Raw genomic sequence first — 23,287 nt, forward strand, 5'->3', positions numbered from 1 at the left:
CTGCTGGGAGCTGAAAGCCATCCGTCCAGAACATATCTAGGTTTGGGAAAGCTGTTCTAGGTACATGGTTTCAGAAGGCAGATTTATTTATTTGCTAGATCCCCAATTTTGTTAGATGCCTTTTCTTCAGGAGTGTAAGTTTCCCCCCCCCCCATTTTCCCCAGGAGCAACAAACCTTTGTTGTGGGCTGGGTTGAGGGAGAGGGACTGGCCCAAAATCACCCAGGGATTGAAGATAGACTGGAATCTGAGTCTTCCCTTTGTCATTCCAAGTCCTGAACCACTATACTACACCACCACTGAAGCTGTGGAAGCCATGTAGGGCATGGCTTTTTAGAGTTTAGGGGTAAATGGGACATAATCTTATGCAGAATTGACTTGGGAGGCCAGTGTGTGGTGTAGTTGGTTCACATAGTGTGGTGGGATGGAGGGTTTGTTGTCACTGTGTGTTGGGGGGAGAGAGCACAGGGGGGGGAGGCTCAGCTAATCTCAATGTACAGATGTTGTACTTTGACAATAAAGGTTTATTATTAAATGAAACTAGCAGTTTCCCTTGGTTTTACAGTAAGATTTCCAAAATATGCATCCTGCTCAATTATAACAAATCAGCTGAGTTCACATTGCACCAAATGCTCTTGTTTAATCCTGCTTTTGCTGAACGACCCATAATTTAAACTCACCAAGGTTTAAAAACTACAGTGGCTGAGTTCACATACAGTATTACATTATGTCAAAATCGGGCAAATCGCTTGATGGCTTAGCACACCGTGGGAATCCAGCCTTCTGGTATGCATGTGTTCAAAGTGAACATCTCTGCTGCAACAACATTTGCATTGGCAAAGGTTTGACCTTTTCAGGCAAAACTCTCTCCACCAGATGAATAACAGAAAGTCATTGGCTGGATTATTACTTCTAGAATTCCCAGAAGGAAAACCAGTCCCAGGTCAGCACTGTCATAGCTGTAATTCTGATAGATCCAGGAAGGCATCAGATTGAGGGAGATTGTACTGTCACAAAGTCTTGGATGCTTCTGTAACAGCCAAATTAATATTTACCTTCCAGCAAAGAACTTATTTGTTTGACCATTAACGATGATCTTCCATAACTTTTCTCAACTGCCTTTATGAGTCTTAGAGCATCTATCTCAAACTTGCGATTAAGCCAGCTGATTTTAGCAGGATTGACAAATGTTCCTTTTCCAGCCACTTGGAGCCTGTAAATTGTTCACAAAGCAATGGGTGAGTGGACTCTCTTGGCTCCCTCTGGTTAGCTCCCTCAGGCTTCAACTAACTTCTACGCAGAATGCCTGCAAATGAAGCTTCTGGAGACAATACACCCTCTCTGGCCCAAATGGAAAGATTTCTTCCCCAGAGTTCTGCTTTGCAACAGCATTGAGGTCTCTGCACCCAGTCCCTGTAGAAGGGCTTTTTCATCTTTTAAATTAACGTTTGTTTATGCTGCTGCTAATTTAGTTGCCTTGGTAGCACTTGGCCTCTAGGGAATATAGTTCTTTTTCCAGCTTAGCAATTTTCCAATTGCTGGGCTTGTAGTTTGATGCTGACACTTACTGGGCAGAAGGAGTATGAGGAAATAGTGAGACGTGGCCACCTGTAAAATCCATTTGCAAAGACAACTTGGTTTTACTCCTGTACTGTAACATTACATTTCTCCTAGATAGATAACTACAGCATAAGTATTCCCACAAAATCTTCCTTCTGCTACTGTACCCTACACAGCTGGGTATCAGGTTCATAAGGACATTTTTATGTGTGCAATTCTAACCAGCCAGTCTGTGGTCCTCTGCCTGGAGAGAGGCACCATTCACCGCTCTTCCCTTAGAGAACTGTATACAGAACACAACTTCTGTATATTCTACTTTATATAATTCTTTATATTTCAAGGAAACCACCTTCTCTGAGGAGGGTTGAATGTATATGCAGATGGGGTGGGGGAGAGAACAGACTATATCCATTTCTTTGAAATAGTGAACAGAGAGTAACAAAAACTTCTCTATAAGGGTTTTTTCCCCCTAACCCAGGGGTAGGCAACCTTGGCTCTTTTATGACTCGTGGACTTCAACTCCCAGAATTCCTAAGCCAGCATGGCTCAGCTTGGAAGCCTCTCTTTCCCCTCAGCATGGCTGGCTCAGGAATTCTGGGAGTTGAAGTCCACGAGTCATAAAAGAGCCACGGTTGCCTACCCCTGCCCTAACCTAACTGATTTGAACAGTAGATTCTGTCATCCCTGGTCAACCAGCCTGTTCAAATTGTTTGAACGAGCTGCATATTTTATAATTGATTATGGTGCACAAGAAGTAACTTCTGCTAATCCCGGGGAATTCCTCTCCTAGCCTACTTTCTTCTGTGTTCCCCCTGTATTTATACTGTATATTATATTTCACCCTTGCATAAAAAGTCATGGTTTTTGCAGTGAGCAGGGACACTTTGCCCCAAAGTATCCTGAGGTGGGTTTAAAGATTGCCTTTGTTTCACTGGGATTCAAGCAGGTCTAATATAAAATGTCTTGTGACCAACATGGAATACTGCAAAAACTAAATGCCATCCTTACGCTTCCTGTTAGGACTATCCCATGTATGCTGCAATTAAAAGTTTGTCACTGGATGACACAAATTCAGATCTCTACTCCCCCGTGGTAGTGGGTGGTAATGACTAGTCTACTTCGCTAGACTGGAAAGACGAAAGCCATAGACGTTATCTTGAGTTCTTTGGCAGAAAAGTAACTTTGAGCACTTAGTTTAGTAACAGTATAAATAACATTTTTTTCCTATTCTTAGTTGATGAAGATGCTGCAGTCAATCGGATTGCGTAAGTTCCCTCTTTTTTCCTCTTTAAGATATTCATGACTTGCCTTTCCCCTGCCTTCTCCCCACTTCTGTATTTTCCTTTTTATCATTTTACGGAGTATTTTTTTAAAAAAAATTGAAATGTCCAATAAAAATGCAGCCAATCTAGATTTCCCTATCCCTCTTTTTGTGTAATTAGGGACACCATTCAAAGGTATTTTCAGAATGTGGCCCAGGTAAACAAGTAGGAGGAGGAATTTTTTATTGCTCTTAGATCCGGGCGTAGAGAATTTCTTATAGGCAGTCCTGGAAATGAACAGCCCTTATTAAGGCTTTCAAGAATCCCTGTCCTCTTCAGACATTATTCTTCAGTTGTTTGATAGCAGGGCAGCATATAAATTTAATAAATAAATTTTTTTAGAAAAGGCATGCTTTTGCATATCTTTATATAAAAATAAACCGTGCTTGCTTATTCAGATCCACATTAAAAAGAGCCTTGGTGGAGCAGTGGGCTAATGCCTCCTTAAGTAACACCAGCTGCCTGCAATTAGTGCAGGTTCGCGTCCCACCAGGCTCAAGGTTGACTCAGCCTTCCATCCTTCCGAGGTAGGTAAAATGAGGACCCAGATTGTTGGGGGCAATAAGCTGACTTTGTAATAATGCCGCTTGGGGTGTGTGTGAAAGCCCTAATAAGCAGGCATATACATAGAATGAAGGCTACTGCTAAGCTTGTAAGCCGCTCTGAGTCTTCGGAGAAGGGCGGGATATAAATGGAATTAAAATAAAAATAAAAAAATAAACATTTATAAGGCATTCACGTGGCATATTAAGCAAACCACATTATCTTACCTCCCCATTAGAGATTACTTCTCATCCAGAAAGTTAGGTTTCAGCTGCCCACCCGCCTTGAAAAGACTTGTCACTTGGGATAAATTAAAAATTTGAGAGCCTTATTTATGACTTCAGGCTTCCATTAACTGGAACCGCTCTGGATTTTGATAAGACTCAAGTTGAAAGAACTGGCCCAACGGAGGAGTGTGTGTGTGTGAGACCCTCATCAAAAATACGAGGTGAACACAGCTTCTCTCTCCTTGTCGTGCTCAAGTGTCTTACCCTTCTTATCCTTTGACTATGGACCAAAGAGAGAATGTCTGTTTTGGGAAGAAAGTCGTAAATAGGAGGAGTCGTCGTCTGTGGCTTCACTGTGCTGCAAGCAGTGTCAGATGGATGTGGATAAGCATCTTATCCTTTCTTTTGTGCCTTTTTACTCAGGCTGTGGCTGTGCACCTTTACTCTGGCTGTGTCCCTGGGGGCAGTGCTCCTGCTGCCCTTCTCCATCATCGGCAATGAAGTCTTGCTTTCCTTCCCTCAGAATTACTACATCCAGTGGTTGAATGGCTCCCTCATCCATGGTGAGTTCCCTGCAATGCTTCCTCAGCAGGCATGGAGGAGGGGCATCTGCCTCTGTGGGGAGAAGGAAGGAAGGCCCCTCCCACCTCCTGTGTACTTTCATAATGGAGACAACTCGAATAGCAAGAGGGATTGGAACTCTCGGGCAAGTTTTAAAACCAAGTCTTAGCAGACGGTAGCACCAAGTCGACCTTGGTTGATCAGAAGGTCAGATCTAGTTGGTACCTGCATGGGAGACCAAGGATGATAAGCTGGACTTGGGACATCAGAAAAGCATCTGGGGACATAAGGATGGGAAACCTCTTGTGTAATGCTGCCCGTTGCAGTCACGTGGAGGCAGTTTCAATTTAAGAGAGTCTTTCTCCTTTAAAAAAAAGGGGGTGGTGGAAAGGAAGCAAAATTAGCACCCAAAACTGCTTTCCCTCTTCAGAGTTCTCTGTGTCTCCCAAATCTTAGCTTCTCTCCTTTGAAAAAATCCCACAATCGCCAACATTTGTGTTGTAGAACAAAGACCCTGCGGGATGAGTACTCTCCTTGTCTAGAATTGGCTGGGTCTGAAGGAAGCCACTTCAGAGCAGGGGCTGCTTAGGGAAAGAACATCTGTTTGAAGTCTGCATCAAGCGTGTATGTCAGTGCACCCTTCCTGTTCTCTGTAGAAGGTGGCTGGGATTTTCAGCTTTGAGAGGGCTCTAGGATCCAGCTTTGACCCACCAGAGATGGGCCTCTGTGGATTATCCCAGGAATGGCCCAAATCAAGGAGGCTAGCAGGGACCCAACATCAGGGGAGGGAGCAGCGATATGTCTTTGGGGAGCTGGAGCAGAGGCCTAAGGGAATTTCCTTTCCCTCTTTTCTATTCCCCTAGGACTCTGGAATCTCGTCTTCCTCTTTTCCAACCTCTCCCTCGTCTTCCTCATGCCCTTTGCCTACTTCTTCACGGAATCAGAAGGCTTTGCCGGATCGAAGAAGGTACTGGCTCCTCCTTTTCATTTTATTTTATTTTATTTACACACGAACACGAACACACACACACACACACACGAATTTCTACACAAAATAAAATTTAAAAACCAATTTTTATTTATTTATTTTAAAAAAGTAGGGTATGAAAAGTGGAAGGAACAACAGAAAATAATACTAGAATAAAAGTAACTTCCAACTTTCTTCACTAAAGTTACAAATACACACACACACACACACACACACACACACAAAATAACCTTTTTGCTCTAAAATTCAGCAGTGCACAGTATGGCTATAATCGCAAACAGTTCGAATCGTTAAATCCCCAAATTGAAATTTCGCTGCTTTCAGTCGCAAGCAAAAAGCCCGAAAGCGGTTTTCACCTAGAAACAAAATAGTGCCAGCTGCCTCTTGAAGATTTCTTATAGCACTCCCAGCTCTGGAGCGGAAATTAACAATCCCCCTTTCCTCTGTCTGTCCAGGGGATCATGGCTCGGGTATATGAGACCTTTGTAGTCCTGCTGTTGCTAACCCTGCTGGTGCTGGGGATGGTCTGGGTCGCCTCTGCTATTTTGGACCAGGACGGGGCGAGCAGAGAAAGCCTCTATGGTGAGTTACGGTGGGGAGGCTTTTTGCCCCTATAGCAGACATGTCAAACACAAGGCCCGGGGGGACTGGATCCGGCCCGCGAAGTGGTTTCATGTGGCCCGCGAAGCCATCCTGGAAACAGTGAGGGAACGGCCCCCACTGCCTTGGCCCTGGCCCAGAGACCCTCCTTCTGCCAGAGACCCTCAGATCTGTCCCACTCCTGCCCAGGCCCCCATAGGCACCCTTGATGCGAACGATGTAGAGCTGGCCACGCCCACCCAGTAGGCCATACGCACTCCAGCCACGCCCACCCAGTAGGCCACGCCCACCCTGGCCATACCCACCCGGCCCCCTGAGGGCAGCCGCAATGCTGATGCGGCCCTCAGTGAAATTGAGTTTGACACCCCTGCCCTATAGGGATATACCTCCCACTGCAAGAGGAGATTACAGCCTCTGCTAGCAGGGAGCTGTGAGGAGGGCCCTTGAAGACGGATGCCCTTGAAATCGACATGGATCTTTAGCCAACAAGCATAAATAATCTTTATTTTTATCCTTCATCATCTCATTAGTGGAGCTGAGTTGTGAAGGAATTGTTTGGTCAGCTTGTCCAATTTTTGTTTGGCCAGTTTGTTAGGCCAGTTTGGTCTAGCGGCTAAGGTGCTGGCCTAGGAACCGGGATACGGTGATTTTAGTCCTGTCTTAAGCATCCGAAATTGGCTGGGTGACTTTGGTCAGTCACTCACTCTCAGCCCAACCCACCTCACAAGGTGGTTGTGGGGAAAACAGGAAGGAGTATTAAGTATGTTTGCTGCCTTGGGTTATTTATAAACAATAACGAAGGCAAGATACAAGTCAAAACAAACAAATTAACTGGGTGCTTCCAACCCAGGGTTCTTCATGTAGGCAAAACTCTCCAGTGAATAAACCAGCTCTTAGTAGCTTAGCTCCTCTTGGTTCATACCTCATGAAAACCAAGCAGGAAATGAAACACACGACTGGACGGTTGGTCAGCTGCAAATTCAGAAGGACTAGTTCTGCCTAGCACTGATGTTTAACCTCTTGCCAGGAGGTTAGAGCGATACACTGGGCAGAATATTTGAGAACAACTCTTCGTATGATTTGTAGTGCATTGGAAAGAATTTGTGGACTGACAGAAAAGGACCTTTTTCTTTCTTTGCTCGATTCAGAAATATTTGAGAGCAAGAACCAGTGTGGTGGCGTGGTTAAGGAGTTTTGTTAGAATTAAGAGAGAGTCAGATCCTAGTTCTCCCTCAGCCACAAAAGCTCAGCGGGTGACTTAGTTTGGGCCTGTCATTCTCTCAGCCCAATCTACCTCACAGGATTGTTGTGGGGGGAAAATAGGAGGGAACGCTCTATGTGCTATCATCAGCTCCTGAATAAAAGATCTAAGATACAGATCTTAGAATTAATAAATTAAGAGTAAATGTGATCAGATGCCCCTTGCTCAATAGTTTCCTGTTTTCTGAGAGAGTCTATTTTGTATTTAATAGGAACTTCAGCTCAGTCCTGGGCAATCTGGGAGCCTTCAGATATGGCTGAATTCAGTTCCCAGCTTCCCCTTGTTCTGGGCTCTGATGATTGGAGACTGTTGAGCTTTGAAGTTCAGCAACATCCTTGACATTTCTAGGCCTGGAGGCCCCTGTTTCCTTTCTCCTGGACTGTAACCTGTCTGTATTCTTTTTTTTTTCCCCACAGATCTCTGGGAGTATTACCTTCCCTACCTCTACTCCTGCATCTCCTTGTTCGGTGTCCTCCTGCTCCTGTGTAAGTTTTCAGTTCTGTCATGTCTGCTGCTTCAGAGTTTGGAGCAGAGGAGGAATGTTTTTATCATCTGCTGCATAGTTCTTTGAATTGTCAATACTGGTAATTGATTCTGCAATATACTACACGTGCTCTGTTGTAGAAGCATTATGGTTTCCCAGAGCAAAGGTCTTCAGCTGGTCAGTTGACAACCCAGTGCAGTAACTTTTTCCAGCTCCCTCTGCATACGTGTGGACTACAACTTCCAGAATTGCTAGCTGGCACAGTCATTGCCTGATAGGTCAGAACCGCAACATTCATCCATGCTAGCTCAGAATTCTGAGGGTTGCGGTTCTAAAGCATTTGGAAGGGGTTGGAGAATGTTGCTGGGTTGGCTGCCACCATCTATCTCACCATTTGAAAGAAAAAAGCGCCTCTTTGAATAATGCAATGGAGAAATATTAGAATGTGAAGATTAATATCTTGAAGAGCCCAATAATCGGTTGCATTGTAGAAACAGGTGACTTTGGTTTATTTATTTGACCTGCTGGGTTCCTAGAATGGCATCCGTTTTCCAGAACTGCTCTTGTGCTGGACTCTGAGAAGAAATAATGGCATTCTGGCATGGTGGAAGGGCAGAACAAGCAGAGGGATCTACTTTCCTGGCAGAACCTATCAACCTCCTTAGATTCTGGAGAGCAGTGCCACCTTCTGGCAAGCAAGATCATTGGGGAGTTATTTGCTGGGGCTAGTCACAACTTTCCTGTCTCCAATTCTTTACAGTGTGTACACCCTTCGGTTTGTCACGGATGTTCACTGTCACAGGGACACTGCTGGTAAAGCCCAGGGTAAGATAACTTCAGGCTTTCTATGGTCATTCCAAAAAGGGGGTAAGGAAATTATCAACTTCATTTGCTGTACCAATCAAGCAGTAGGGATTGTCTCCCTTTCTAGCTAATAGTGACCAAACCATTATTTGGGAAGGAGATGAAACAAGCAAAGCCAGAGATAAGAATAGTTTAAAGCAGAGTTGGGGACACATCAGGACTGCAAGATTTCCTTCCTTCCTTCCTTCCTTCCTTCCTTCCTTCCTTCCTTCCTTCCTTCCTTCCTTCCTTCCTTCTTTCCTTCTTTCCTTCCTTCCTTCCTTCCCTCCCTCCCTCCCTCCCTCCCTTCTCTCTCCTCTCTCTTTCTCTCATATTTGGTTTAATGGGTATTATGATTTACATTACATAACGCCTAAAACTGTTTTGATTGGTAGAATGAAATAAAGGCCACCATTCTTCCATCATAAAATCCATTGCCAATTCCTCCTCCTCCTCCTCCTCCTCCTCCCGCCCCAAGCTGTTTTAAGCAATATATTATTGTTGATGATGTTGAAACACTTAGCAGACCATTATTGCTAATCCCACAGATCTATCCATTAAACCAGCTCTTAGCCACCTGCTCTGCATCTTTACCTAGTTGATTGGGAAAGAGAAAAGATATTGGCTGTAATAAAGCAAGCAACTTTATTCCCAATAGGGTGTTGAGAGCATGTTTCCTGTCTTTTCAGCTCCTGGAGGATTTAGATGAGCAACTGAGCTGCACGGGATTTGAGGAAGCTGCCATTTCGCGCAAGATCAATTCTGGTAGGTGCCCATTTAAGACTGGATAGAGCTGAGGCTTGGGAATTCTTGTGCTTGGATTCAGCAGACGGCTGAAATGACTATTCGTTTACCTATTTTCTATCCCATTGCAATCCATATCGACTCTCGATGGTGTACAGCACCACAGACCAACTAAATCATTAAGACCTCTACAGTAATAAATAGTTCTATATAAAATCCTTTCATAAATGACAGAGCTAACACACAACAGCCATCGTGACTGCATACGCGTGTTAGTCTACAAGGGATCTCCAGAGGAGCTCATTTTGAACATGTTTTGAAAGGGCAATTACAGGTAGTACTCGCTTAACAATAATTGGATCTGGCAACTCTGTTGCTAAGCAATGCAGTCGTAAAGCACAATATCACACGACCATGCCAGTTGCAGTAGTCCCAGTTGCTGTGGTTAGAGGGCTGCAGCATTCGATAGTGACATGATATTTGCAACCTCCTGCTGGCTTCCCCATTGCCTTTGCTTGTCAGAGGCCATCTGGAAGGTTGCAGGGGGTGATCACATGACTGAAGGATACTGTGACTGTTGTAACTGCCAAGCGGGTTGCCATGCATCCAAATTATGATCATGTGACAGTTGTGACGAGGACCCATCGTAAGTCCGCCACATTCGGCTCCGTTGTAACTTCGAACGGTGACTGAATGAGTAGTCACTTGACAAGGATTACCTGTTTATAGGACTGTATCCTGTTGCCCTGAGAAGCAGGTTGCTGCATGTGGGCATCGGGGCTGATCCAGGTTCTGTCTCTTTACTATCTTTTTTTGTTTGTTTTGCTTTCGTTCAGGGAAAACATCCTGCTGGCTCAATTTTGATATGGAAATGTTGAGACAACAATACCTAGCCATCCATGCGCACAGGATAACACTGGGTAAGAATAAAATGCCATGTGGAAAGAAGCCAGCTGCTCCTGCTCTTTTGCCTGTGGAGATACTCTGTTGCTCCTCTGTTGATTCCACATAACCAACATTTCAAAAAAAAAAATCCTCTGATTTGCTCTATCAAAACAGTCCTATTTTCTATCCCTTGTGTTTTGTCTATTTTTGCACCAACCGCAAATTATTTTTTTAAAATTATGGATAGATCAAACATTTATGCAATGCTAACCTGGGAATACTCAGATTAATTCCCCTCCTGCCACACGAATGGGCATACTAAGATCTTCCCAGATGCATTCACCTTCTCTATTATGTATATCTTCTATGCTTTTTCAGAAGCCTGCCAGGACTTGGGTTTAAGAATTTAGCTCAGCGGGGAAGCCTTCGCCCTTGATTGCTATCCTAAATCTGCTTATGCTCCATTTAGAGCCAGAGCAAGAAATGGATACCTTCTAGCCAGCGTGCCTGGCTGAGGAATTCTGGGAGTTGAAGTCCACAAGTCATAAAAGGGCCAAGTTTGAAGACCCCTGTTCTAGATGCGTAGGCTATCGTCTTGGTAATCTACAACTTGTTGAGATTGTATTAAAATTCTGGAAGGGAACAGATTGCTCATCTTCATCTTCTAAATGTGAGATGGGGCCATACAAGACAAGATGATTCCAACCTAAGAACTAACATCATACAAATGCCTGGTCCTTAGCTTTGGAGAAAGACTTGAGGATGATCAGCAAGATCAAATATCCAATGCCTGGGATTGAGGCCTATAATTTTTACATCATTTTTGCTTTTGATCATGATGGATGGTCCTTCTTCCTTCTGGGCCTTTCTTTCAGGCTTCTCTCCCCAGATTGCACATACTTTTTTTTTCTTTTTAAAGAAAAGTAAGGAGAGGGGAGAAGGGCGCGGTGGCTCAGTGGGTTAGGACGCTGAGCTTGTCGATCAGAAGGTTGGCAGTTTGGCGGGTCGAATCCCAAGTGCCACGTAACAGAGTGAGCACCTGTTACTCATCTCAGCTTCTGCTAACCTAGCAGTTCGAAAGCACGTAAAAATGCAAGTAGAAAAATAGGGACCACTACGGTGGGAAGGTAACAGCGTTCCATGCCCCTTTGGCGTCTAGTCATGCCGGCCACATGACCGCGGAGACATCCTCGGACAAGCACTGGCTCTTCAGCTTTGAAACGGAGATGAGCACTGGCCCCTAGAGTTGGAAACGACTAGCACACATGTGCGGGGGAACCTTTACCTTTACCTAAGGAGAGGGGGATGAATAAAACACACATTAGTATTAGCTCTTTTTCTTTATTAGGTTTGATTTTATTGGAGACAGACATCTAATTGGAGGTAGATATACCTCGCTCTATGGCAGTAAGTTCGTTCTCCTCCTTAGAAGAGAAGGCAGTTTTAATAGGGGCATCCTAGAAGTAAAAAATTCTCAAGAGGCCATGGAAAATTGTCATCCTTCATCTAATATAACTTCCGTGTGTTGTAAGTGTGCATTTCCCCGCTTCTTTTTTGGCAGAAACACGCCGCAAAGCTTCCGCTTGGCAAAGAAACCTGGGCTATCCACTGGCTATGCTGTCTCTGCTGTCGTTGACGGTAAATTCTGGGGCTGAAGTTAATTGTAAATTTCTATTTTGGCCTATATCAGTCTTTAAACGGCATTTTATAACTCCAATAGCACGCCGCCATCCAGATAGCACTGGAAAGTAATTCCTATTGTTCATCAGCATGGCTGTATTGAAATACAATGTTTTCAAGTTGACCCCATTCCCCAGTGGTGGGATTCAAATTTGCGAACAACTGGTTCTCTGTGTGGATGTCGCTTTCGGAAGTCCATTCTGGGCCTGGGCAACAAAAACCTAGCTACCGGTTTTGCCGAACTGGTGCGAAGCAGCTGAATCCCACCACTGCCCTTCCCTGTCCCTCATATAGAGCAGCCTCTCCAACTTTTCTGCACTCCAATGTTTCGGAACTTCAGTTCCCCATCTCCAGTCTTTAAACTTGCCATGTCAACTTCCTGAAGTCAAGAAAATGGTCTGAAAATGATCCCTAGAAGTTTTTTAAAATATATATTTAGAGCTTTATTTACATCTACTCTGTATGCTAAAGAACAGTGTGTTGTTAAACTGTGAAGTAGCAATAAGAGATACATGTATATATTTACAACCTCAGCATTTTTTAAAGATGTGTAGACTTCAGCTCCGAGAATGCCTTCCCTCAACATGTCGGCTGAGGGATTCTGGGAGTTGAAATTTGCTGAGCTTAAGTAACTGCTGTAATAAAACAAATTATGCAGTATTATAGATCAGGGGTCCCCAACCCCCAGTCCGTGGACCTGTACCGGGCCGCAGCATGCCAGCAACTGGACCACACAAAGAAGCAAAGCCCCATCCGCGGGATGCAGGCAACACACAAAACCATGCCCCCTCCAGTCCATGGAAAAACCTCTCTACATGTAACCGGTCCCTGGTGCCCCAAAGGTTGGGGACCTCTGTTATAGATAATTCAGCCCTGAATGGAGTAACCACTAGGGGGCAGCAAAGAGTTACTCCAGAGAAAGTTATTGAAGCACTTTATAATGGCTGTCTTTACCTTTCGTATTAAGTCCATCACAACAGGTTTTGGGCTTAATTTGGGCGTAGTTTGGGGGTTTCTAAACATTTTGCCACCACATCTCACCTCCCTCTAGTGGAATCATAACTGCACACCAGAATAAACACAAATGAAAATGAGAGCAATATAATGAAACTGTGGGAAAAATGGATTTATTCTAACAATGTAAACTAAAAGATTCTCCACACCTTCCCTCGAATCTGCATGCCCCTCCCCAAGCAAGGGACACCACAGTGTTTGGGACACCCAGGTTTAGTATAATGTGTGACTTTGGCCATTGTGACCTCTAAGCCACAGTTTATAGATTAAATCCAGCCAGTTAGAGGGCTTTGTACTACAAAGCCTGATTATCAAATCATGTGTTGGGCAGTAAATGAATATGAATAGAATTCAGTGAAGGCAGAAAGACAAATAATTGGTTATATTATGCTGAGTCTGCAGGCAACTGACGATGGATGTATGTATCCCTAAAAGAGATTATTCTTCTGTGAACTTTCAGTGTTTAGGTTCAATGTTTTGGCTTGGGAACCTGGTTTCAAAGGTGACCGAAAAGTCCCTAGTATTATTTTCGAATGTTGCATGTAGCTCTTTAAGGTGCAAGCTCGAGATGCAGCATGGAAACCCCTCTCTTCTCTTACCTTCCACCTAATACTCAGAAGTGCATGGTATTTTCTAGGGCCGTGGTGGCACGCAGAGCCCTCTTTGTGGGCATGCATGCCATCGCCCCAGTGTTAGGCCTTCAGCTGGGTTTTATAAAACTTTTTTGCTTTAGGCCTCCGCTGCTGTGTGCAAAAAAAAGAAAAGGCTCAATCAATCAATTTCAACTTCTCGCAGGAAAAAAAAGATCTCACAAAGTTGGCGTTGATTGAACTTTTTAGTCCCACCCAGTTACCACTGCAGCCATGCCCACCCAATGGGCCACGCCCACCTGGCACCCAACGATACATAAGTGGGTTTTGGATTGCAGTTTGGGCACTCGGTCTCTAAAAGGCTTGCCATCACTGTTCTAGGGTATCTCTGTCCTGGTTGTCTGCTTCCATGTTCTGGAGCTGCTGTTGGATGATGCTGCGATGCCTCGAGGAATCCAGGTGAGGGCGCAACAAGCACCTGATCTGTCCTTGGTGCTTTTCTGCTTTTCTGGAGCCTGATTTTCATGTGCTGCTTGTATACCACGAATGACTCTGTGTCATATATCCTCATTCATCATTCAGATGGGTACACAATTTCTTTCAGCTGGGGCAAGATCCCTATTTCAGGAATCCAGCGTGTATCCTCCATTCCCTAAGGAGAGCTGGTAGCCTATAAGCCACAGGTGGGCAATTAATATTCCCAAGGGGCCACACAACAGGGACTGTTGTGGAGGGCCAAAGCAATAGGCTGTGAATGTGCATAGGTATGCGCGTGCGCGCGCGCGCGCACACACACACACACACACACACACAAATTGAAAAAAGCAGTTGCCTTCAAAATAAAACCAACCCACACAAACTGGACAGGGACAGCCAAAGGGCTGGATGTGGCCCAGGTGCCATAAAATGTTCAGGTCTGCTATATGCAATTGCCCAACGAGTATAGTGGAGAACAAACTCTGTGCTCCAGAAAGTTATATACTATGATTCTTCATATTGCATGCAGTGAGCAGGTTTCCTTCAGAGTGAAACTCGGCTGCCTGTGCCTTTCCTTTCTGTACCTTCTGATTTTGCTTCAGAGCTCCCCCCATCATCTGAAACAGATGCAGATCTCTAGAGCAGAGTTCTCCAACCTTTCTGGGCTCACGGCCCGGAAGGAAGAGCAACTTCCAAATTACTGTGTGTGTGCGTGCAACGCACGCAAACAGGACCACACCCATTGGTGCAGTACTAGTGGCTGCATTCGCGCATGTGCCATGTGCTGGCACCATGTGCATGCGTGAATGGCTACGCACCCCCGCAGCAGCTAGCACCTTCACGCATACGCAAATGGGCCGTGCACACACACACCGCGCTAGCATTCCCGTTCACACCCGTGCGCATGTGCAAACGGCCGTGGGCACTAGCGTGAGTGGGGGGGGAATGCATGCCCTGGCCAGCCATTTCTGCAGCCCGTTGGCCAAGAGCCCGCAGCCTGGTACTGGGCCACAGCCCATAGGTTGGGGATCCCTGCTCTTTGGCCAATTGACAGAAGCTTTTTCTTCCATGGGAGAGGCTGTGAGTCAAACCATGTATTCGGTTTCTTCTGATGATGGGAAAATGCAAAGAGCTAAGCAGGGCACTTAAGCTGGTCAACCAGCTTTAAAATCCAACTTTTATGACTGTAAGGAATAGCAGGACATTTATAGAAAGGGATCCCCTAGCACAGGGATAGACAACCTTGGCTCTTTTATGACTCGTAGACTTCAACTCCCAGAATTCCTGAGCCAGCTATGCCAGCTATGCTGGCTCAGGAATTCTGGAAGTTGAAGTCCACGAGTCATAAAAGAGCCAAGGTTGCCTACCCCTGCCTTAGCAAGAATTTGGTTTGGGTTGCAGCATTGAGCTTTTGATATGCAGAAAGCATAGGTTTTTGTCATGTTTCCCTCCCCAAATAACCCATTTCCCTTTTCTCATTCTGCAGGATGCACCACTTGGGAAAGTTTCTTTCTCTGTGTTTGGCTCCTTTGGGGCAGCCATGCAGGTCATTCTGATATTGTATCCTTACTGGAATCGCCTTCATTGCTCTTGGTGCAGTTAATGCCCTTCATGTTTAGAAAGAAAACGCCCATTTTTCCCACTGGTCTGTTTCACATTTATTTTCACTTTGTTGGACCCTCTCATAATTAATAACCTACTTCGGTTTTCTTTCATCCTGTCTCTGTTATTGGAAGCCGTCATGTAACTGCTATACGGAGTCACCTTCTCTTCCACAAATTGGTCTATTCCCTTTCTGAAGCCATACAAGTGGGTATCTCCCTGAACCCAGCACCATCATTTGCAAAGAAATCTTTCCTTTTTACTGTCCTGAATTTTCCATCGTTCAGCTTCCATTTTACTATAAGTTTGCGTAATCCACAATATGGGTAGTTGTATTCCTTCTTTTCTCAATGATCTGTAATGTAAAATTTAACTGATTTCCATCTCTTCTGTTCTTCCTTAACGTTTCTCAGTTATTTAATGATGTCCTCTGTTGTGGGGTTCTATAGCTCCCCATTTTTCATTAAACTGCTGCCTGAGCAACACAACACAGCTATGACTAAGGTAGGATTTTGTCATACAAAATTTTATTATTATGTACTTTTCACTGATGGAACTTCCAAACCATTAGTTGAAATGTTGTTCATGGAATGCTAGAAATACAGCAAAAAGGAACAATCTTTTTAGCGGTTACTGTATTTGAATAGATCAGAGGTGTCCAACCTTGTCAAATTAAGACCTGTGGACTTCAACTCCCAGAATTCCTCAGCCAGCCATGCTGAAGTTGAAGTCCACAAGTCCTTTTTTAATTAGTTTGTATTATAAAATACAAAACAAAATAATAGGAAAAATAGGGAAGGGAAAAGAAAAAAGTTGGGGGGAGGTAAAAAAAAGGAAGTTCACAAGTCTTAAAAGTTGCCAAGGTTGGACATCCCTGGGATAGATTGTCCTAGGAACGCTAGTTTACAGAATTGTAATAAGGTAGAGAGCTTTGAATTTCAAAACAAGATGGTGGAACAATCTCTGGTAGAGAATGGTGTATAGAATAGCAAAGAGACCTAGTTGAGAAATGGGATGAGTAAATTTTAGCAGAGACAGGCAAGGGCTTCTAGTTTGAAAGAGGAACGCTTGGGTTTATTGATATCTGTTCAAAAGCCAGTTATGTAACTGCATTGTCTGAAAGACACAGTTTCCTGACTTTCCATGAGTCTGTTAGTTGTGATTTAAAGATACTGAGATTCAGTGAAGTAGGGGGTATCAGTCCCCTTCCCTCATCTTCATAATTTCGAGGGTGAGAAGTGAAACTGGAGACTTAACAGTTGAGTCTCCCTACTACAGCCCTCAAAAATGTCCCCAAATCTCAACTTTTGAGCCATTTGGGAATATTTTCACAGGGTAAAAGATATGATTTGCATTTCAGAGATTTTTTTGCTCACCCTCCGACTCTCTAAATCTTCAAATAATTGCAAAATCTGTCTGAAAAACAACCATTGGGAGGAAATTTGCCACTGAATCTGGCAGCACAATCTCGGGAACCGGTTGCGGTTTGCCCCAGTTCCAGATTAAAGCACAAAATTCCCATGCCTCATGTTTAGCTATTTGACAAGCCAGATGTTGCTAGTGTTCAGCCATCAAATGGGATTAATGGAGAGACTGCCTGCATTTTGGAGCAGAACTACCATAGAGAGATGCTCCTTGCCAAAGGCTTGAACTCTGGATCTCCCCATGCAAGTTGAAAGATGTGTTAAGATGCTGAAGACCCTCAAATTGCAGAGAGATCAGTTGCAGTCTCTTCCGTCCCTTGGAGGGAACAAACTGAACCTAGTAAAGAGGTTCATCTATGGGTCAAGGAACAATTAGAGCCAGTTTGGTCTAGTGCAGGCAACCTTGGCTCTTTTATGACTCGTGGACTTCAACTCCCAGAATTCCTGAGCCAGCCATGCTGAGGGGAAAGGGAGAGGTTTCCAAGCTGAGCCAGGCTGGCTCAGGAATTCTGGGAGTTGAAGTCCACGAGTCATAAAAGAGCCAAGGTTGCCTACCACTGGTCTAGTGGTTAATGTACCAGGCTAGAAAGTGAGAGACGATGAGTTCTGGTTCTACTTTAGACATGAAAACTGGCCGGGCAACTTTGGGCCTATTTCTCAGGCAAAACTGCCTCACAGGGTTGTTGTGGTGGGGGGAAATAGGAAGAGGAAGGAGTATTGGGTATGTCCACTGCCTTGAGCTATTTGTTTAAAAAATAAAAATAAAAAGGGATACAAATAAGTAAATAAATTACATATTCTTGCATATGATTGAATGTGTGAGATGAAGGCAGCCAGTGGCAAGAGTGCACATTGTTTTCAACTGTATTTCCCGGCAGATCATTGGGAACTGTGTCTCTCTCTTGGTGTTGAGTTCTGCACTTCCTGTGTTGTCTCGCACGTTGGGTGAGTCTTGTTCTTTCTTACCCATATCTACATGTTATCTGTAGCTTCCTGTGTCTGCATATCAGATTGATCAGTCAAATAAATTTGTGGCCTCATAGTAAAAACTGGAGCTATAGTAGTTACAAAGAGACTTGCACAGATAAAACCTAAATACTGTGGTAAATTAAAAAAAGGTTAATATAATCCTCCTGTTTCTGCCAGTAGATCTTCTGAAAAGGTACGAGAAACGGTGAAACACTAAAATTCTGTTCCCTTGGAAAGCTTTTTTAAAATTTTCAGCACCAAATGGGATACATTGCTTTTTTAATGAAAACAAAAGTTGTTAAGATGCTCAAGGGTTTGGAATAAATATAAAACAAGGATTTTTACAAAATTGCCCCTATGGGTGTTCCCCCCCCAGAAACTTTTTTTTTTTAGAAAAGAAATGGTGGTGAAGCCAGACTGATGGACATATGGTAAAACAGTATATTTCAATTCTGGAGACCCCCATCTTCAAACCTAGGGAAGAATTAGAATTAGAAGGTCACGCTTGTCACTGGTTTACGTATCAACAAATGAAGGAAAGATTTCAACTAGACAAAAGAGGCCATGGTTTTGAGTTTGCTAAAATGAATTGGAAATCCTACTATGTGGTAGTGATGATCATATAATTGCCAGGGTCTATTAAACGTTAGAGGGACGCGGTGGCTCAGTGGGTTAGGACACTGAGCTTGTCGATCAGAAGGTCGGCAGTTTGGCGGGTCGAATCCCGAGTGCCGCGTAACAGAGTGAGCGCCTGTTACTCGTCCCAGCTTCTGCCAACCTAGCAGTTCGAAAGCACGTAAAAATGCAAGTAGAAAAATAGGGACCACTACGGTGGGAAGGAAACAGCGTTCCGTGCGCCTTTGGCGTCTAGTCATGCCGGCCACATGACCACGGAGACGTCCTCGGACAAGCGCTGGCTCTTCGGCTTTGAAATGGAGATGAGCACCGGCCCCTAGAGTCGGAAACGACTAGCACGCATGTGCGGGGGAACCTTTACCTTTATATTAAACGTTATTAAAATTGAATTTGGAAAATGAACATGTAAAGCACTGTATGATCCAGTGGGCAAGGCATTTTGGGTATAAAGTGATGCTTGAACAATGGGAGAATGTGTGGATAAAAGGATTAAAATTCACATTTAATTATAACGTAGAAGAAATTTTTTACAAAATGATGTATTGCCGGTATTTAACACCAGATAAGTTATCTAGAATGTATGAAGGCATTTCAAATGAATGAAGGGACTTTTTAATCATCCTTTTTGTTTTCCCTTTCTCTACTGTTGTCACCTAACTATTTGCTTTTGTATTTTCACACTTGATGTTATATAAATGAATAAAACTACGGTAATTTGGAAAAAAGCTCAATTCTGCTGTCATGCTAGTCAAGCCAATCCTCCTCCGAGAGCCCAAGATGGGGATTGGAAGACAGGAATATTTATGATGCACGAGTGAGTGTCAGCATTCTCCCCTCTATTCTTGGTTTCAGGGATTACAAGATTTGACCTGCTGGGAGACTTTGGGAGGTTTAACTGGCTGGGAAACTTCTACATTGTTTTCCTCTATAATATGCTCTTTGCCGGACTCACAACTCTTTGCTTGGTCAAGAAGTTCACCTGGGCTGTACAGGCAGAACTCATCAGGGCAGTTGGTAAGTACATCTGGGTCTTCTTCTGGGATTGGTGGGGGTGGGGGGAAGAAAGCAGGTGGCCTGATCAACCTGGAAAGGGCTTATCTCTTGAGTTGCCTAGGGCTGGAAGCCTCTTCTTTTCGGATGGCCAATAGCTATTGAATCATAATGCCGTTTGTTTTACTTAGTATCTTATGTGAACCCAGTCAATTGTTGTTTATTCGGGAAGCTCTAAGGCTAAGCCAGTTGGGCCTTAGTATATGTGTATGCATCTCTGTGTGCCAAGCATTTGATTTTGGGAAAGGCTTGGAACTTCTCTTAAGCTGGCCTGCTTTCCCATTAAGAAAACCTTTCTGCCTTGATTGCATGCTGGCTTGTTTTATTCTTTCTAGGTGCTAAACCTCCAAAATCACTTTTTGCAGTAGCTTGCAACAGATAACAAAATTGTTGTGTTGGACTGGCTTTCTTGATGCCCAAATAGCAAAGGACGAGACTGCAGGCTTGACTTGTTCCAACTACTTCTCTTTGCTCTTCCTTAGGCCTCCACAAGCTGCCTCTACCTGTGACCCGATCTTACCAACCAAGCAAACTCAGCTAAAATAAGAGTTGCGCCTGGATTGAGCTTGGCATTGACTATGGATAGACCTTTCTGACTTTGCGCTCGTGTTCTGAGCCAATCAGTGAAGGGGGCGGAGGTCGGGAACTTCCTTGGTTCTGACTCTTGATTTGACTGGCATCCTGACAGGACCGTGAGATGAAGAAGTAGCGTCCTTCAGTTGCACGACCCGTTGTTCCTGCCTCCCAGAAGCCTGAGGAACGACAGGCTTCAACACAAGAAGGGCCTTTGGGACTTCTGTTAAGGTGCTTTTCTGGCAAGAGAAAGAGAATATGCAGTTCATTATAAAAAACCAAAAACCACCAACCCAGCAGAATCAAGGCAGCAGAAGTAGGTTACGAAGAGGACAAAGGACTGAGACCGATAAATAAAATGAGCTGCTGGACTAATTTTTAGGGGGCAAGATGAAGGTTCAGCCTGCTGGAGAAAGAGCTTATCATGTCCCTCATCGTGATAACAGATGCTGCCGTTCTCTATTTTGGGGGCTTTTCCTTTCCCTTTTCTTTACATGTGTCTTAAAGTTCATACCTACCCTGGCCTCCTTTCTCTCACAAAATCCTGTGGTCCAAAGGGGCCAATTCAAGTTTGGAGTGGTTTTTAAAATTTGGTTTCGTACCTCACTCAAGTGCAATATAAGTTGGCGCTATTGGGCCACGTATACCATTCAGCAGCCAACTTGGTATGTTTGTGTGTGTGTGTGTGTGTGTGTGTGTGTGTGTGTGTGGAGGGGGTTGTTTGAGTTTTGAGCGTGTGTGACGTTGAGAATGACTACTGTAACATGTTTTGCTCTTTCACAGCAATAGTTGTCAACATAGGATCCAATCAGTTTCTCCTTGACCAATTTTTCAGAATGATTTAATCCAGCCGGAAAGAAACCACTGCCATGCCGTTACGGGGCAGCCAATCTTCTGAGTCCGAAGCTCAGGTTTCAAGAATATTCATGCAGATCTTCTTCTCATTCATGTCAGCTTTGGGGTGGTAAATTCCCCATTGGGTGGACTTCATGGACACTTTGACTAATTTCCCCACTCAGATTCTGTGAAGGGCATCCCAGAGGCATTGTCCAGTTCTCATAATAACTGGACAGTCAGTTTCCATTATTGGTAAATATTGGTTGCTTTAGACATGCATGAATATTTATGCAATAGGGTAGAGGGAACTATATTCTTCCTCCCCCAACTATTCATAATTGTTTGAGGTCTTTTTTTTTTATTAATGGCATCGGGGCCATGGAATGCCACCCCTGCTCCAAAGGTTTTCAGCTTCTTTTGCATGGCTGGCATTCTAGCCTCATGTCTGTATCTACTGTGAATGCTTCCACTGGGAGTCTCTCAGCCCTTGAATGCTTGACCAGATGCCCCCTTATATTCTGGTTTCATTGAAAGTACACAAAGCTTAATCCTTCATTTTATGGCAGAAAACAGTAAGCAGGTTGGCTATAAATGGGGAGATGGCCATCAGATGGGCCAGTCATTTATCATCATGTAGGCTATCTTGAGTTGCAAGCATGCTCTTTTCCAGCATCAAAGCTTCTGTGGTAGATAGGTAGGGTTAGCAAGCCTCACAGCTGCCCTTGGTGCATAACTCAGAGGACTGAAGATTACATTGTGATGACAATGAGCCACTTGTCTCCATAGATGTTAAAGCTGGAGCTGAAAAAAAGTTCAATGTTTCAAATTCTGCATTCTCCACAGGTCCACCTTTAACTTTGCCCAACGAGATACCTTCAGATATGGATGTACTGTATCTCCCAGAATCTTTAATCAACATATTCAAAAGCATTGCAGGCTATAAATTCTAGGATTTGCAGTCCCAATCAGTCAGAGAAGGCCTGTTGAATAAAGGTGGGTTAAATTAGAATAGGGAAAAAAACTGTGTTAATCCATCTGTTGCAGGAAATACAACAATGTTTATACTTCAGCTCACACAGGACTGTCTTTCTTGTTATGTAGTGAATGTCTGCTCTTATTACATGGAACTCCTAGCTGTGTAAGCAATAAATTTTGGGGTTGTTTTTTTACAGAAATCCTTACTCTAGATGTTTATTTTATATTCTGGGAGATTGGAGAAAGATAATATTCTGCTAGTAGATAATACAAGTAACAGGAGATATACTGTATCTACTGAGCTTTGTAAATGAGAAAACCCATTATATGAACCTAGCTAACAACTTTTATTAGCTAGGTTCATATTACATAAATCACGACAAGGTTTGTATATCACTGTTTCAGCCACTCCAAACTTTTACATGGTTTGATGTGGATGTGAAAACATTCTGTACTCAGTTGCTCTGCCAATCAAATTGAGCAAAAGCTGTTTTTATTTGAGCCATATGATGCAAATCAGAATTGTTCTTTTCTGAGTTTTGAAAACTTGTGTTGCAAAATGGCAATTTAATATTTTGGGAGCGGGGGAAATCTTTTGTTTATGAAACGACACTCCTGCATCATGCTTGGCCATGTTGAGGTGATCAACATTTCAGCTAGTATGATTTGTGGACTGTGTTTCACAACGTAGTGTTAGGAGCCAGCTCAGCATGGAGATTTATCAATTTATTGCATTTGGTGCAATATATCAATTTAATCATGTCAAAAAAAGAAGAGAAAAACCATCTGTCTAGTAGTCGCTTAATGAAAGGACTTGTAAGGACAAGGCCAAATTGGTGGTCCTTAGGAGTGGAGTTAGAATTACAATTGTTATAATTCCAAGCCTAGTCTTCCAATACAGATCAGCTTTTTCTCTAGGCCCCAAATAGATAGCACATCCACAACAACCTATAAAATTTAAAGTTAGAAAGATGGGAGGAGATAAGCCTAAGGCTAAAAAAATGTGTTATGAAAATGCTAACTAGGTGGCCTTTCTTGATAAGCTCTAGGAGAGTGGATGACGGCTTTTTGTGATCGAAAGACAGGAAGACAAAACCCAAGTTTTAAGCCCACGTTTCGCCTACATCTATGTGCATATGTGTATGTACAAGTAATTCTTGGCTTACGAACATTCATTTAGCAGCCAGGGTCATGTGATTGCCATTTGCAACCTTCCTTCCTGGCTTCCGACAAGCCAAGTCAATGGGGGAAGCCAGATTCACTTAACAACCGCGCAATTCTCTTAACTCTACTAATTTGCTCAATAACTGTGGCAAAAAAAATTGGGCGCAACTCGCTTAACAGCCATCTTGCTTAGCAGTGGAAATTCTGCTCCCACTTGTCATAAGTTGAGGACTACCTATATTCAAGCTGAGTCCTAGACTTCTAATAAATGCACCAACT

The 23,287-nt window shown here is 43.7% G+C and overlaps 1 protein-coding gene across 1 annotated transcript in view; it reads left to right on the forward strand.

The window, feature by feature from the left end:
• LMBR1L (limb development membrane protein 1 like) overlaps window positions 1–22,038 on the forward strand; it is a 40,662-nt gene extending 18,624 nt beyond the window's left edge. The window contains exons 3-17 of the mRNA XM_081320891.1: window positions 2,794–2,824; window positions 4,075–4,214; window positions 5,076–5,179; window positions 5,656–5,782; window positions 7,478–7,546; window positions 8,306–8,370; window positions 9,078–9,153; window positions 9,969–10,052; window positions 11,579–11,655; window positions 13,683–13,760; window positions 15,265–15,338; window positions 15,794–15,884; window positions 17,683–17,749; window positions 19,262–19,423; window positions 19,942–22,038. Of these exons, the coding sequence (XP_081177017.1) occupies window positions 2,794–2,824; window positions 4,075–4,214; window positions 5,076–5,179; window positions 5,656–5,782; window positions 7,478–7,546; window positions 8,306–8,370; window positions 9,078–9,153; window positions 9,969–10,052; window positions 11,579–11,655; window positions 13,683–13,760; window positions 15,265–15,338; window positions 15,794–15,884; window positions 17,683–17,749; window positions 19,262–19,423; window positions 19,942–20,000 (1,304 nt within the window). The 3' untranslated portion in view covers window positions 20,001–22,038. The remainder of the gene's footprint in view (window positions 1–2,793; window positions 2,825–4,074; window positions 4,215–5,075; window positions 5,180–5,655; window positions 5,783–7,477; window positions 7,547–8,305; window positions 8,371–9,077; window positions 9,154–9,968; window positions 10,053–11,578; window positions 11,656–13,682; window positions 13,761–15,264; window positions 15,339–15,793; window positions 15,885–17,682; window positions 17,750–19,261; window positions 19,424–19,941) is intronic.
• The last annotated feature ends 1,249 nt before the right edge of the window (window positions 22,039–23,287 follow it).

The sequence above is a fragment of the Vipera berus genome, assembly GCF_964194415.1.
Source record: "Vipera berus genome assembly, chromosome: 2".
Lineage (NCBI taxonomy): Eukaryota > Metazoa > Chordata > Lepidosauria > Squamata > Viperidae > Vipera > Vipera berus.